Raw genomic sequence first — 16,939 nt, 5'->3', positions numbered from 1 at the left:
ACAGGCTGGCACCAAGGCCAGTGAAAATGGGAGGTTTGTTTCAGGAATGGCAGCTGGCATAAAATCTATGGCAACCATGCTGAGCCATCCACTGCAGCGATTTATTTACCTTGGGAAATAAGGGAGCAGGTAAAAATACAGTGCATCCACAAAGTATTCTCACTGTTTAACTTGTTCCCCGTTTATCATCTTACAGCATTTAATCAAATGGATTCAATTCATTTTTTTATCTCAAAATTCTACACACAGTGGCCCATAAAAACAATTTAAAAATATGTGCTTGAAACTCTTGCAAATTTATTAGACATAAAAAACAAAAATATAACATGATTTCACAGCCTTTACTGAGACACTCGAGACTGGGCTCCGGTACATCCTGTGATCATCTGTCAGATGTTTCTAGAACTTGATTGGAGTCCACCTGTGGTAAATTCAGTCAGCATGTCAGAGCACAAACCAAGCCATGAAGTCCAAGGAATTGTCTGTAGACCCCAAAGACTTGATTGTATTGAGGAAGCGATCTGGGAAATTGTACAGAAAAAAACGTCTATTACATTGAAGGTTTGAGTGAACATAATGGCCTCCATCATCCAAGTTTGGAACCACCAGGACTCTTCTTAGAGTTGGCCACCCGGCCAATCTGAGCAGTTGGAGTAGAAGGGCCATAGTCATGGATGTGTCCAAGAACCTGATGGTCACTCTGACTGAGCTTCACTTCACTTCTAGAAGGACAACCATTTTTGAAGCACTCCACCAATCAGGCCTGTATGGTAGAGTGGCCAAGCTCGAGCCATTCCCCAGTAAAAGGTGCGTGACAGCCCAAATGGACTTTGCCAAAAGGCACCTGAAAGAGTTTCAGACCATAGGAAACAAAAAAAAGATTGAACTCTTTGGCTTGAATGCCAATACCATCCCTACAGTGAAGCATGGTGGTGGCAGCATCATGCTGTGAGGGTGTTTTTCAGCAGCAGGATCTAGGAAACTAGTCAAGGTCAAAGGAAAGCTGAATCTACAGTCCTTGATGATAACCTGCTCCAGAGCACTGTGGACATCGGACTGCAGCGAAGGGTCATCTTCCAACAGGATAACAATCCTAAGCACAGAGCTGAGACAACAAAGGAGTGGCTTCAGGTCCACTCTGTGTATGCAAGTCAAGACTTGAACCCAAATAAGCATCTCTGTAGAGATCTAAAAACCTTTATAATGTGCATTGGTGTCATAATCTGGGTAAAGGGTGGAACTCAGCAACCTGCACATTTAGAGACTGGAGATTTGTGACATGTGATGGTTAGTACTAACCAGGGTCTTTTCCCATCCCAGGAGTGTTTGTGTCAACTTGCTGTAGTCCTAAATAAACTGTATGTTAAAATCAAAGTAACTTACAATAAAAACAAAATTTTACATTGATCCCACAGCAGCTTCAGTCCTCTGATCTAAACTCAGGGGTATCAAATAGAGTACACCCAAAGTTTAAAAGAATGAAACCATGTGGTTATTTCAGGCAGACACATCTGGCACAGAATCCCCGCACATCTGCTTTTCAAACTTTCTTTTCACAAGCAACAGCCAATCAGAAGAATAATGAACAGAGAAACAGGATACAGGGCCAACGCAGAGAGACGGGCAAACTATTTATGTTCAGTCTCACAACAATAGCCAAATTATAATCTAGTGATTCAGTTCATTTCAATTCACTTTTACTTAAATACTTTCCAAATCCCAACAACAGTTGCTTCAAGCAGAGGCCACGCATAAAAACACGGATTTCAAACTGAACATGGTCCTTTAATATATTTATTAGCTTTTTATCAGTCTCTGGTGTGGTTATAGTGATGAATAGAATTTGCACACTGAAGTTCAGGGCAACTGGCACCTGTGTGAGTCTTTCTTTATTGTGTGACAGGTTTGCCTGTCCAGGGTGCAGAGTTGGTATAATGACACAGCATCACAGCATGTTGTGTGTGGGGTGGCATAGTGGAGTATGTGCACACTGATCTAGAGTTTTGGTAGGATAAAGGTATTTATGTAGCTTCTGTATAAAATAGGTCCAAAGATTCAACCCCTAGCGTTACTATACAAACAGCCTAGTTCTGCCTTTCTACTGGAGTGAAGCGACATATACTGTCAATCATACTACAGGTACTCAAATTAGTATTAACAGGAATGAGTCAGTAGTAAAAACTAAAGATACATCATTTTCAGAAGAAAACAAATGTAGAGATCACAAAAGGTGATGCCAAACATGATCATTTCTACTTATAGAGATTCTAAAGAAATAATTCATGCCTATAAATCAGTTTCTTCCTACAAATCAGCTGCTAAGCGCTTTTGTGTTTATCTCCCTCTATTTTGTTCGAGCCCCTGAATCACTGTCTCCCGCTGCGAACCAGTAATTATCCAGAGCAAGGAGACTTTTATCTAATGTATAATTGAAGTGGTGTACAAATAAGTAATATTGGTGGCTGAGGAGCAAGCCCACCCAAGGCAAATAATGAGCAGGCATTTAGAAGGGAGGAGGACATATCTGCAGGGGAACTGTGTTTTGTTTAGGCAGGGAATTTGTTTTAGGAAACACATTTACTTTTATTAAAATGGCCTTTAAGACGAGTCAGTGGGATCGTTCTATCGTGTGTACCTACTGTTTGAACATTTGATTAGTCTTCAGAGATCATCAGGGGTATGAAGATGACTCAGAGGCACTGGTTGTATTCGGTGCCAAAGGAGCACCTTTGAGTTTTAAATGATCAAATGAACTGAAGCAAGAAAAAAAAGGAATTATTGCAATGTTCTTAAAATGCAATGTCTGGGGAGCTTTTTAACTTTAACAGCACAATTAAAGAAGTTTTTAAAAGGGAGTAAAAACAGCGAGGGAACGGGAAGGTGATCAGTGGCGTGGTCTCATCGTCCCAAAACAGAGAAACAGGTTCGAGAGAGCTGTCGTGAGTTGGTTGGGAGAGATGGGGAAGGGTGAAAGGAGAAAGATGAGAGTGGGAGAGAAGTACCACGTGTGGGGGAGGGATAGGGCAGATGCACCCGTGATGAGGACAGGAGGGTGCCAAGAGGACCCCCCCTCTGTACAGACGGGCGTGCACAGACACACACAGACAAATACACACACACACACTGCTGCCCGAGTCACTCATTTGAGAGAGCTGTCAGCAAAATGAAGGAGAGGAGACATAAGTAATGTAATGAGTGCGGTCTCGACACAGGCCCGGCATGTCTCTGCCGCTTCACTGGTCATGACTACATCCCACAGAGAAACAAGAGTGTTTGCTTTTATCTGCTCTCGTTCCCCCCTCCTCCTCCTCCTCTCAGCCGGTTGCCATGACAACTGCGGAGCTCCACCCAGGAAAGAGATGTGTATGCTGGGAGAAAGAGGATTATTGGGGTCAGTGGTCTCTGCGAGTGTGTGTGTGTGTTTGTCTCTCTCTCTCTCTCCCTCTCACGCACATTCACACGCAAGCTTTCTCACAGAGTGCGATTGTACACTTACACATAACAATACAGTGACTGAGTATTTAACAGGAATGAAGCCAGACAATTAGCGTTTTTGTTGTCTGTTGTTTATTTAATTAATCAGCCCCCTGGAGCGAAGTTTTATGGCTTAGTCATTATGTTGTTTTTGTGATTAGCATTGTTATTGAAAAATTTATGGGGGCTGTTTTTGTGGAACTTTTTAATGTTCTGTAATAAACTCGAGGTCAGGGTGATTAAGTGTTGCACTTCTATAAAGTAAAGAAAAAAATAAGGAACAGAATGGAAGCTGATGAGAGAGGCTCCCATCATCATTATGTTTGTTACTTTTCTGTATGGGTCAGGTTTTAGCACAGCTAAATCCTACATTTCCCGTAATCCAACAAATGGCACTGATGCATTCGATCCGTCATGCATTACCATTCGGAAAGTGTCTGATTAACAATCATCATCTTGGCAGAGAATAAAGGAAAAGGCAGCCAACATCGAAAGAAGAGCTTTGAAAGTTCTTCCTGGAGAAAGCCTACTTAAGCCTACTTAAAGAAATGAGAAGAAAGCTTGACTAGGAGAGTTGAGGCTGTGTTGAAGAATAAGAGGTTTGTCATAGTTGTGCAAACTCTGTTTTTGCCTCATATACTGTATTTCCTGCATCTACTTCTTATTTTCCTGGCAAAAAACAGAAGTGAGTCAAGACTTGTTTACTTGTGAACTGGTTGTGATAAGACCGCCATATAACATGCTTCTAAAGCGTTTACATAGCTGAGTGGTAGTGGTATTTTCTCAGCACCATAACAAAGCTCTAAATCCAGTTTCCTGGTTGCTCTCCAGTGACTGCACAGTGGTTTTAACTGGATTTTTTAATTTTTTCACTAGAATGCATCTCACTCTCATATAGGGTGTCGTTTTTAGTACAGTGGGGTGGGGGATAAAACAGCAGTAATTCATACAAATCTTTTTAATGAAAGCAAAGCTGAGTGCACCTCCTAAACTAACAGCAAGGATTCGGGTCGTAGGAACACTGTCAGACACATTTACAGCTCATTCACGTTTCTGTCTAGCCGATGAATGGTTCAATAAGAAATATTGGCAATTAGAACCCAACAGTAGAATGATAGGGACTGAGTCTCTGAGTAGATCAGGCAATTTTGTGTCTGAGAAAAGGACACGGTCTCAGACTTTGATTTCATTTCTCACGAATGACTGGGCAGATTTTCAGGCCCACTTGGGGGCTGTTTTTCCCCCCAGAGTTTCAGGACTGTGCGACATGTTTACACACCACACGAGTAAATGTCAATCCCTTTCTTCCACAATCGCTTCCTGTGCAAAAACTGAACTGTAATTTGACTTGTGATTGATGGAAATCTGCTCTTGCTTTCATAAACTTTGATTACACGATTTTAAACTGTTTAATTCCCCCTACATTATGAATGTCATGACATATGGAACAGGATTATAATGATGTATAATCCTAAAAATGCCAGGTCCAGCTTATTACAAAGCTAATCAAGAACACAGCACAAGGTTAAATACTTCTGTGGACCGAGTGAAAATGGCACTGCTGTAAATGAACTGCTTTTGTCACTTTATTTATAATTATATGATGTTTTTTCTTCATTTTGGATAAAATCACAACTTAATGTAACTGTATTCCAACATCTTTATGTCTCAAGAGGCCTCGACTGAGGTTTGAAGAGCATTTTTAGTCTAATTCTGCACAATGAATACGTACAGTACTCTCATGCACAAGTGCGCTCATCAGACTTGTAAAAGTCTAAACATGTCCTTCAAGGATGGTGGAGAGTTATCAATGGCAAACTGAGCTGTGAAGGGGAAATCACGCAGGGTGAAAGTTTTCATACCAGCTGATGCCAGTTTGGCTGGTTTGTGTTCCTTCATCCAGCAAGAAGGAACCACTGAGCTCTGCCTGTGGACTGCTTCACTGCTTTTTGGCGTACAAACCATCTTCTTTGCTTCCTGTAGCTTTCATCAATTACCATATGCTGCCATCTTGTGGTTGTCAGCTGATACTACATGCTCAAAGTTGCGCACAAGTTCAAACCTCGAAATCCACCTTTCTCAAAGAACTGCTCACCCGATTCTTCACTAATGAATAATGCATTAATAGGTAAGGAGGTGTTAATTTATTCAACACAAGAAAAAACGCCTGGTGCTTTTTCCACAGTTAATTGGATTTGTGGAGCATGAGATTAAGGAGCACATGAGCGACTGCTAGGATTTGGGATGCACACCTCTTTAAAAAAAGTTAGGATGCTGTGCAAAAACAGAATGCAATTATTTGTAAATAATTCCAACTGCATTTTTAATATATCCATTACAAAAAATGTTTCAGTCATTGTTGTAAGCGAAATTGCTATAAAGGGGGTTTCATTTAATAATCACTTCATATATAAATACATTTATATTTATATTCATTTAAATATCACACAAGACATTAAAATAACTAGTGATGTTTTAAATTGACCTCACAAAATTACAATAAGAACCCATTTACACTTTAAATCCAGGGTTGTGTATTAATTTGACCTTCATGCCTTTGGATGAGGGCATGTGTAGCTCAACTGGTGGTGTGTAAATTAGCACATTTGCTCAAGTACTCTTTTGAAGCACAGTTTTAATATACTTTAAATATTTCTGTGTTATACTGATTTCTATTGTCCTCCATTATCTTTTCTTACGTCTTGTAAAGCCTTCCAGCTGATAGAGGGTGCACTTTGATTAGTTTTGTTTTTAGACTGTATAATGAATCTCAGTATAAGTGTGGTGTTTGCTGTGGTCCTGAGAATAAAGCAAAAAGTGAAGTTTTTCTACAATCAGGCAGGGGCTGCGCAGTGTCACATTGCTCTCATACAAACAGTCTGATTCTGGTGGCACGATGTGATTCATAAAGCGATGGCAGAGAAGAGGATGTGTCTTGACAGGAGTCAGCCCATTACAGCCGATGTGGCGTCGCTCTGCTGTCCTCACCGAAGGTTAAAAGGTCATTCTTCCACCACAGGGCCCAGGAGGGAGCACAGTCAATCCTGTGTGAAGTTGTGACCAGGTCAGCACTTTGCAGAGAAAGCCAAACAGTGGGGAAAAAAGCCCTCACAAAGCACAGGCTGCCTGCAGTGACCGGCCAGCGCTGGAGGTATCAGGGTCATGTTATTTTATCAGCCTCATGCGAGGCAGCTGGGGTTTATTGATACAAACAGCTGCTGGGAGACAGGAGGAGGGAGGTGACGCAACGCAGTCAAGAGTTTAAGGCCTAAAGCCAGCTTTTAAGTTTTAGTGTTGGACTGCCTGTATTATTAACCTTTATTTTACCAGGAAAAGTCCTATTGAGATTAAAAACCTCTTTTTCAAGGGAGTCCTGGCCAAGAGGCGACAACATGTTAAAATGACAAAGTTACATACATGTTATAAGTAACAATTACATTTTAAAAAACATTTTTCTCTGGCTCTCTCAATTTGGACTTAAAAGCATTTAATGAAATAAGATCTGCTATCTTCCAGTCTTTTTGCATCATGTTCCATGTAAAAGGGGCAGCATAAGTAAAAGCCTTCTTTCCCAGTTCAGTTCTGGGAAAGAGCTGAACTGCCTGTGATTAAAAGATCAGTTTAATTCATCATTAGTCTGTGAAGAGTTTAACAAATACTCAAGGAGATATTTATTGGATGAAGGAGGAACAATCCATCCTAATATCTAAGGTTCATTCAGTTTGTACCATGTTCAGCCTATTTATATGTATCATTCAGGCCCATTTGTAGCTATAATTTGTATAGTTTCTTAAGACATCTGTAACTTGTATTTTTGTACTTCTTATCTCCTCCTTGTGTCTGTATATACACATATATATATATATATCTATTTATATATTACCCATTTAAAATTTCACTAATCCAACCCAGCATCACCGGGGTAAACGCTCCGCTAGCTGTACTAGCTCTCACGAGACCAAGAAAATCATCAAGTGTGCACGGGCGGTTGCCACGGCACACAAATGTAATCATGTTTGCCAAAAAAAAGTTGCAAAAAAATTGATTTGAATGATTGAACTGTTTCAGATTAATTTTTCTGCTGAGTGATCGTTTAAGTTTTGTTTGAAATCATCCATCCAAACAACTAAGATATAAAGTGTAGAGCGGTTTGTAAGAGTTCCCCTTTCTAAATACATTTATATCCCCAGTACTGTAACAGAGTGATGCATCGTAGTTACCTTGTAAACACGCTGAGAAAATAAGGCAGACGCAGACATCAGAGTATTTTTTAGGAATAATTTATTGCCAGTAGGAAAGCGTGAGCTTGTGGCAGTATTCAATAAAAACCTTAACAAGACCATAGCATTGCTCAGACACACACAGACACCTGAAAAAGTCACGTGTCCATGGATAACTCTGCACTATAAATATATTGGGTCCCATTTTCTTGGTGGAAAAATAAAGAGGTTCCAAAGTCAAAATGTACAAACAAACAAATAAAAAATAAACAACACAAGAATATGCAGTCGTTCATTGAAGACCCTTTTTGAAATGAGCAAGAGACAACAAACTTTACGAGTACACTGTGTTCAGAAAAGTCACGCTCTTCTCTTTATCTCTCTTTTTAAACACTTCTTTTTTTTCTTAATGAATGTACGCACAGTAAGGCTGATAATGTCACACCATTTAACTTTTTTTGTTGAAAATAAAAGCATAGAATATCTACAAAACCTAGTAAACTTTGAAATCAAAACTGTACATTTAAATTTACACTGAAAATGAAGACTTGTATAAAAACATCTTGCTTGGTTTTGTTTATAGAAACAAAGACATTTACTTTCTTTTTTTTTTGTCGTGATGTTTTTCCTGTTGCACGTTGAGATGTCGATCCTTTGCACAATCCACTTCCTGTGTATGATGGCAGCTACTTAAAGCGAGGGGGGCTGGGCTGGGCTGAGCAGATGCAAAGCGGCTACAGAGAGTTTCCTATAACTTCTTCAGATCTTCTCAGCTGAACGGCCTTCTCAGCCGGTCTCAACAAACCCCTGTGTTTATGTGTCAGTGTGTGTCTGTGTGTGTGTGGGTCCAGATTCTGTGCGTGTTTAGTGTCTGTGGTGGTCAGGGGCGAACATAAGGTGTAGCTGTGGGTTTAGGCACTTTTGTTTGGATCCAGTGTCAGACTTCAGTGTGCTGCTGGGAGTCCAGCGCCGGGATGGACAGCCGCTCAAAGTGGCCCTCGTCACCGCTCTCGTAGTCGCTTATCATCACCTCGGACTCCTCGCAGCACGCCGACATGTCCGAGCAAGAGGCTGTGGACGTGTACAGAGACATGGACATGTTGTCCAGAGCAGAGGAGTCAAAGTCCCGACTGCAACCTAAAGGGTAGCCTCCTCTGTAACCGCTGTTACCCAAGGTGGAGGCTGGGGTGGCGGAGGCTGAAGTGGTGCCCAGGCCCTCGGTATCGCCGCCGTCACTTGGGAAGGAGTGCTGCGGCAGGTACTGGTTAAGGCTGTAAAGCTCGGGCAGGGCTGGGCGCTGGCGGATGGCGCCTGAGCTGCCCGGACCGGTCATAGGCGGGTCCAAGTCTCTGCCGAGGGGCCGCAGGGTGTCGCAGCGGTCGCTGTACTCTGGCAATGGTGGCGGCGGGAGGTCGTCGTTTACAGGGAAGTCCTCTGGCGGCGGAGGGAAATCGCTCTCAATGTCAAAGCCGCCGGGATAATAGTCGGTGTCGATGGCACTCGGGTCGCTGTACAGAGGGGCGGGTGACTCCACAACCTCATACTGTGGAAACTCCTGGATTCCAGGAAGTTGAACACTTGGCATCCAATCAGATGTGTCCCAGTGATATCCTGTTTGAGGAGGAGAGACCACAGCACACACATTATATCACTGCTCTCTCGCAAAAGCTGCACAGATGCTCTCAGGTTAATGTTAAAAACCCACACCATGCAGGAGGAACACAGGTCAAAGTCACGCACCACAATGAGCTTAAACAAACTGCACAACGCTCTGTGATCAGACACACTCAGCAGACATGATTCACAAGTTAACACACACAATAAAATACACAACAAAAATAGTCTGTCTCCCTGTGTTTTTGTTTAGTTATCTTTTGTTATAAGATTATAATGTGATTTCTTTTTCTTCCTTTACAACTTTAAACTGTTGCTGGTGAGTCATCCTGATCTCAGGGATGCATGCATACATTTATCTAATCAAAGATCACTGAGGGCAATGAACTAACTCCAAGTGGCCAGGAGGGCATTATCACTGTGTCATGGGTGTATAGCTGAAAGCAGCAAAATACAGAGCTGAACATAAAAATGAAGCCAATGTGGAAGTGCCTAAAAACCTGCATCCCCTCTGAAGGCTGTCTGAAGTGTACGGGAGGATGGTGTTCTGACTCCATTATTTGTTTTCAGTTGAATCTGGATGACATCACCGAGGGTACAGCCATCTTTTCGCCTGTCTATGGGAGCGATTCCCAAAGAGTCAGCCCTGCTTCTGAGCGTTTCTATTAAATCTTGTAATTAAATTAAAAGATATGATTTAAATAATCCTAATTATTACGGCTCACCCACGTGTACATTACAGCCCCAAGTCTCAAGTCCGACTGTGTGATTTTCCTCTTATTTCAAAGCTAAAAAAAAACCTGTTTTAAAACAGATGCCATGGCTTTCAGAAAGCTCACACAACAGTAACACAGACAGACAAACATAAAAAACTGTGAATACTTCCAGTTAGTTACTGAGCAACACTTTTGATCATATAACATATACTCATGTATGTCATGCAAAGGATTTTTTCAGGGGGGTTGAAGGAGTAGAAACATATATATAACCTTACAATGCAAACAATAACACCTTATCAGGCCACAAAGCTCCAGAGCCACGTTAGAGAGGAGGTTAAACTCTCCTCATTAGGGTTCAGGGTTAGTGGTTAAACTGCAGAGGATGGGATCAGGGCAACACCAGGCAAGCAAAGAAGAAAAAAAACACAAGTCACCTCTTGGGTTCTTGAGATCATGAGCCAAAAAAGACTCTTTACATGAGGCGAGAAGGGGGAGAAAAAGAGAAAGAACAAGTCGCATTAAAATCTACGTGGAAAGAACATCGGCCTTGGAACATGAATGAAATGAGGACAGCGAACACTGAAGGGCAAATAATGACTGAGGCAGCGACAGTTCAGTGAGTGCACAACAGCTCTGCCATTTTCTTAGACCGACTTCTCGAGGTGCACAAGAGCTCAGCGCTGAATCGAGGACGCAACACTTGAGCTGCTTGTTTAATTTGATTTGTGCATATCTTTTTAATTAGCTTCTGAATCACAAAAAAAGGAGACGTTCTAGTCGGTGAGGTTTTGTCAGTGGAAGATAATGGCAGCTCTAACAGCCTACACTTCACATCCCAACACAGAGGACAAAAACCAGCGGCAGATGGAAGCTGGAAGAGTACCTTCTCCTTCCACCGTGTCAACAGCAGAGTTGACAAGGTGGATAACTGTCACAATGGAGGCTTGTGAGAGGCAGGGGAGAGGGGGGAGAGTGGGTGGAAGAGATCTTAGCATTAGTACAAACGCTCTTTATCATTTATCAAAGACAAATAAAAACACATATGGAATGCACAGGGGTGGGAGAGAGGCCAACACAAGCAACATGTCCCACAAACGTCGTCCTCGTTTGCTTTTTTATGCATTGATGCTGAATGTTTGGGGGAATGAGGGCGGTGTTAATGGTTCGGCACAGCACAATGGTGGGAATAGAGCGATGGTAGCGGTGGTGTTTGTGTGTAGTGGGGGAGAGGATAGGAGGGTCTAGTTTTGTTTGTGCAGGATAACACACAACAACAACAACAAACTGAGATGCTACTGGGTGCCACTGACAGTACAGATGGAAGAATCAGTGAAATTCCCCAGAGATCGAAACCCATTTCCAGCTAAGAGAAAAGCTGAATGTGTGTGCGTGTGGAAAACACTCACACACATTCAGCAGGAAAGCAGAAATTACCTATTTTGCACACGCTCCGTTTCTAATTCAAATTTGGATTTGCTGTCACTTTCGAAGGCGCGGATGAAGGGTTTGATGACTTATGAGCAGCACAGTGCCCGGCGTGATATCTAAGCAATGATGAAAAGTAATTAAGTATGACATGGGAAAGAAATGGGAGAACATAAAATGTGCTTGTATACCCTTTTGATATGTTCCTTGATGTTTGCTTGAAACATCCGTTTGGAGCTATTTTTTGAAAATATGAGGAAACAAAAAAGGAGGGACAAAAGGAAGAAAAAGGCATGCTTGTAAATAAAAAATAAAATAAAACAAAGCGCAGATGTGTGAACAAACAGAATATAACTGCCGTTTAAGTAAGTCATCAAACTCCTTTTGAAGCTAAACACAGGTGAACTTGGGGCCAGAAGAACAGGAAACAAGGTCAAATTTGTATTTATTTTTGTGTGTGTGAATAATCCCCAGAGAATAGCACAACACGAGTTGCAGTGATTACTTCTGTCTGTACCGGTAGTGATCGAGGACTTACAGGCCGGAACCCCTATTTAAAACCTTGTTCTGGATCTGTGGACTGATTTGATCCATATGGGAGCTGAAGCCCCGCAGCAAAAAAGAAAGAGAAAAAACAAAAACAAAAGAAACAGGACAAATGACCCTTAGAGCCACTACTGGGTCATCCATTCTGTACATGCAGAGAGAAAAGTGTTAGCGCTCAAATCAACAAGACAAAGGCAAATGTTGCAAAATCCTGCAGGCCGATCAGAGAAAAGGAACAAAAAGCAACAAACAGAAAACCAAAACAATGCATCTCATAGATTCATGTGCCAGAAACGTTCAAACTGCGCTGTCTTGTTAGTTTTTCTTTTTTTTTCTAAATGCTACAGAGGAGCAAATTAAACATGGCAGCATACCGTTATCATCACAAGACTCAGACTGGAAGGAGCTGAGGGACTGGACCTCAGACATGCTGCCTCTGGTGTTGTAGGGGTGACAGGCACTGTCCTCCACAGGCTTCTTGGTCAGGCACGGATCCAAATCCACAACTTTAGCTGGAACAGAAGGCGAAGTATGATCTTAGTCACACATTTTAAATATAGAACATGCCCCTGGCAGATTTTTGTTGTCGTTTGTTGTTCTTGTTGTGTGTTTGAGTCTGGACCTGCTGGAGGTTTCTTACTGTGAAAAGAGAGTTTTTCCTTCTCGCTCAAGTTTTACACTGAATGTAGTAAGTGTAGTTTTAAAAGAATCAAACTAATGACTTTATAATATTTATACTTTATACTTTATAATAAGTAGTTTGGATTTCCAAAATAACTTTGTGCTCATATACGCTGGCCTTTATGCTTTTTGCCAGAAGGATTTTTATAGTTTTACAGATATTTGATAAAAATTGTTTACTTGGCAGTGCACCAGTGCTGAATGCTCTGCTAGTGTATTTAACACAAGCTGATGAATTCATGAGAATCCAGATATCGGGTTTTTTTCCACAGACGTCCAGTTTCACATGCATCTACAGACAGTCAGCGATGCATTCACAGGAGTGAAAATAGCCAGTGCTGACTGGAACATGTGCGGCAGCTTTATACAAAGTCAAATATCACCATTTAGATGTTAAGTGACCAAGTCTAGTTTACTTTTACTACTCAACAACTCTGGAGACTTAAGGAATCCGAAACTTGCTAAATAACCCATGTTTTAAGCATAATGAGACACTAATCATACTCATTTGAAGCTCAGTGCAACTCCTGGGAAAAAACAGCTGGAATCAAACTTACCATCGTAATCATAATCCCAGTTTGGCTTCTGGATGGAGTCGCTGTCTGAGACAGAGTTGGATGGAGGGGGAGGAGGGAGATTGGGCGCTACGCTGCACACGGCCACGGTTTTGCGGTGCCCGTGCACAGAATCTGGGTTGAAGGTGCTGAATTCGGGATGCTCTGGTATGGTGGAGCCCTCGAATGAATTCCTATCCAAGTTATTTCTTGAGTCGCTTGGAATACTGGGAGTGTAGGAGATAGGCCGCACGGGCACCTGAGGAGGGATGTCTGAGTAGATGTTTTTGTTGAATTTGGCATCAAAGTAAGGTCTCTGGAGGAAGGAGTGAGGCACGTTCGAACCTCCAGGATGTTTGTCGTCATCTTCGCTCTTTGACCTTCTGCGACAGGCCTTCTTGCGGATGATAATAAAGAGGAGGACCAGTATGAAGATACTAGACACAAAGACAACAATGCCTATCACCTCCTCCAAACCGATGTTCCAGGAGTTGGAGACCAAATTATTGCTGTGAACGTCCTGGAGTTCACACACTGCTCCACTGAAACCCTGCGAGCAGTTGCACTTATATGAGCCGTACGTATTCTGGCACTGTCCTCCGTTGGCACACGGGTTCTTGATGCACTCATCAACATCACTCAGGCACCTGGACAACATGTATGAATTTCAACTGAGGTTTGTTTGTGGGCAAAAAAGACGCTTTTTCTAACAGTTGTTGCAAAACATAAGATCTACCTACTAGGAGAATTCAAATAACTGGTGTTACTGCTTATTTGAGCTCCACACTGACATACCTGTCTCCCTGGAAGCCTGCTTCACACTCACATACGGGACCGTCCAAGCTGTCGATACACTTTCCGCTGTTTTTACAAGGGTTGTCTCTGCAGTACGGCCCCAACTGGCACCTGCATTCACAACAAGATTACTCCAGCATGAAGCCTCAAATTCCAAATTAGATGTGCACAAATCCTACAGTAACAACTAATATTAAAATTGCATTAGCTGATGTGAAGCAAGCCAGTAACATCATCCCGTATGTTGCGCACAATGTTCATATTATCAAGATTAAACATAAAACAGTGCAGTACCTCGGTCCTGAGTACTGCCCTCTGCACTGGCAGTAGAATTCACCTCCTCGGGTCACACAGGTGCCACCATACAGGCAGGGGTTGGAGGCACAAGGACTTATGGGGATCTCACAGTGTGTGCCCATGAACGAAGTGGGGCATTTGCAGAAGTAGCCTGAAGAGTTTAGAAAAACAGGTCAATGAGCAAAATAACAAACTGACGTTTTTTGTCATCATAAATCTATTTCTTTTTTCTAAAATAGGCTGGTGTGATTTTAAAACATCCTGCAGATGTTTTACCAAAAGCCTTCTAGTAATGGCAAGACTGTAATTATGCCCCTGAACCACTGGCAGGTTTTTAATGTGAAACAGATGCAGAAGTGTTGAATCCACATCAACAGGCGTACATCAGAATGAAGCGTTTACACTAAAACATGATTTTAGTATTTAGTAGATTTTTCCTTATTAAGCAGAGAACATCTGAATTAGGACAGGTAACAGACCTAACAGCTGCTCCAGATTAAAATCACGGTTCGCCTCTTAATTTGAAAATCTGTGCTATTCCTTGGATGCCGGTAAATGGAATTTAATATGTCTGAAAGGCAGCGATACATAATCAGATAAACTTCTCAATGAAAACCAGACTCAAGGAAATGCACAAGGACTGGAAAATAAGTGAGTGCAATGAGCCAAGCAGGACTCCACCTACCTCCATTAGGCAGCGAGGTGCAGCTCCCTCCATTAGTGCAGGGGTTGCTAGAACAGCTCTCGGCAGGTGTGAGCGCGCAGCCTGGAGCCACGTCCACGATGTCCTCCAGCACAGCGTGGGCCCAGCGAGCCCTTGTGTTCAGAGGCAGCTCCTGGCCATTCAGGGTGATGGCCTCCATGCAGCCACGCAGCCCGTTGGTGACAGGCAGGCTGCGTCCGTGGCGAGGGGAGGCGTGCTGGCGTACGTGACCCCCAAAGTAAATGCTGTTGTCAAGATTGAGGGTCCGCAGAGTGCCCGGGGCTGTGCCGGAGGCAGCGTGCACCCGGTCCAGCACGAGTTTAGCATAATTACCGTCCACCTCCAGGGAAACGGAGTGCCACTCGCCATCGCTAACCTGAGCGCTGTGGACCGACACCAGCCCGGGGCCGCTGCCACAGTCAAACTTGTATTGCAGACGGCCGTTCACGATCTGTTTCATGGACAGAAAATATAGCTTTAGAATATGCTACACATCCTGCACATATCACACCAGGTCATTCATCTCAACACTGAGACTCAAAAGCCACTGAGTCACTGTTTTAAATCAGTTTTTCACACAGGACACTTCCACTTTACTGGCTTTCGAAGAGCTTTACAGAAAAACAACAGCTTTATAAAACAATTAAACTTCTGCTCAAGCCTCTGAAAAAACAAAACAAAAAAAACAGCTCGCAGCCTGTTAAACTAAATCTGTGTCTAAGCCAGCCCAGTTCTTCCTCTGAAGTCTGGCATGTTGACGGCTATACCAGACAGACTCGAAAAAGGAATGTGTGGAAAACTGCTTTCTGTTTCCCTCCCACTACTAAAATAGCTCTTGTGTGTGTGTTTTTCAACCCACCACCACATTCCCATAGTCCCTCATGTGAAAGAAGGTTTAAAATGGCTTTCTTGAACCCTTCAGCATACTTGGTTGGTACACATGGCTGGCTGGTCTCGAGAGAAGTCGGGTCAGTCATGGGTTTTTTAGACCCTTCTGATATGGAAATGCTGAGCAGTAATACAGAGATGGGCTAAGAAATGCAAAGGCTTATTCAAGATTAGCAAGGTTTTCCATTCAGTTTTAAAAATGACAGAAGGGGGAAAAACACCCATGAGTGAAATATGGGGCTGGAAAATAGGTTTGCACACACCTCAAGGATGCTGTAGTCTGTGCCTTTAGCATACATGACGGTAGCGTGGCTGGAGAAAGTTCGGAGTCGCAAGGATAGCTTCATCAGCTCCTTGTTCTCATTCTCCATCAGATGGTATTTCACATAACCATTTCCACTGAATGTGAGCGAGTGGCCATCTGGCACAGGATGAACAAATGTACAAGTAAGACATAACAGCAGTGTAAATGCAGAAAATGTTAGACAGAATATCCAAATCACAGATAGTCTTACCGGAGCATTTGCTTTTTTTGCCTTCAGGACACACACAACTGTACTCAGTGTCTCTGGGATCTGCCACACACTCCATACCCTCAGGACAGGGGTTGTTCTCACACAGGTTGTTCAACACGGGGCATCTGCCACCTAAATGCCAAAATAGCGCAGGTAAGATTAGGAAATCTACCAAACCATATATGAGCAAATACGTAGGTGCATGAGGTGTAATCAGGAACCTTCGCACTGGCAGGTCGCGGTTCTCTGGTATCGTGGGGTGACGAAGCTGAGGCGGGCCGTGCTGTAAGTGGACATGGCGTTTTTATCCAGGGAGATGACCTCATCACAGAAGTGTAATGGACAGTCCAGGCCCGCGCACAGCTTCTGCGCCACCCGCACGATGCGGATGCCCGTCATCTCCTCAATCACAGCCGCAGAGGAGTTCAGCTTCCGGAAGACAACCTGAGGAAAATTGGAAAAAACAAAACACTCGATAAACTGTTCAAATGAGTGCTCTAATTATTCA

At 42.8% G+C, this 16,939-nt stretch overlaps 1 protein-coding gene across 12 annotated transcripts in view; it reads right to left on the bottom strand.

The window, feature by feature from the left end:
* Positions 1-7,738: 7,738 nt before the first annotated feature.
* fat1a (FAT atypical cadherin 1a) overlaps positions 7,739-16,939 on the bottom strand; it is a 95,832-nt gene continuing 86,631 nt past the window's right edge. For 3 of the 12 annotated variants that reach the window (XM_026171459.2, XM_080303038.1, XM_026171458.2), the window contains 10 exons: positions 16,653-16,875; positions 16,432-16,563; positions 16,180-16,337; positions 15,011-15,479; positions 14,323-14,476; positions 14,029-14,139; positions 13,237-13,880; positions 12,373-12,510; positions 10,462-10,497; positions 7,739-9,305 (listed from right to left, as the gene is read on the bottom strand). In XM_026171459.2, coding sequence (XP_026027244.2) covers positions 8,632-9,305; positions 10,462-10,497; positions 12,373-12,510; positions 13,237-13,880; positions 14,029-14,139; positions 14,323-14,476; positions 15,011-15,479; positions 16,180-16,337; positions 16,432-16,563; positions 16,653-16,875 — 2,739 coding nt within the window. In that variant the 3' untranslated portion in view covers positions 7,739-8,631. Of the gene's footprint in view, positions 9,306-10,461; positions 10,498-10,910; positions 10,971-11,643; positions 11,690-11,863; positions 12,054-12,372; positions 12,511-13,236; positions 13,881-14,028; positions 14,140-14,322; positions 14,477-15,010; positions 15,480-16,179; positions 16,338-16,431; positions 16,564-16,652; positions 16,876-16,939 lie in introns of those variants that run through there. The other 9 variants (XM_080303037.1, XM_080303039.1, XR_013909721.1 and 6 more) reach the window with 8 other exon arrangements.

Source organism: Astatotilapia calliptera, chromosome 6 (genome assembly GCF_964374335.1).
Source record: "Astatotilapia calliptera chromosome 6, fAstCal68.1, whole genome shotgun sequence".
NCBI lineage: Eukaryota > Metazoa > Chordata > Actinopteri > Cichliformes > Cichlidae > Astatotilapia > Astatotilapia calliptera.
Note: the sequence above shows the minus strand (reverse complement) of the source record. Positions and strands in the feature narration are given on the sequence as shown.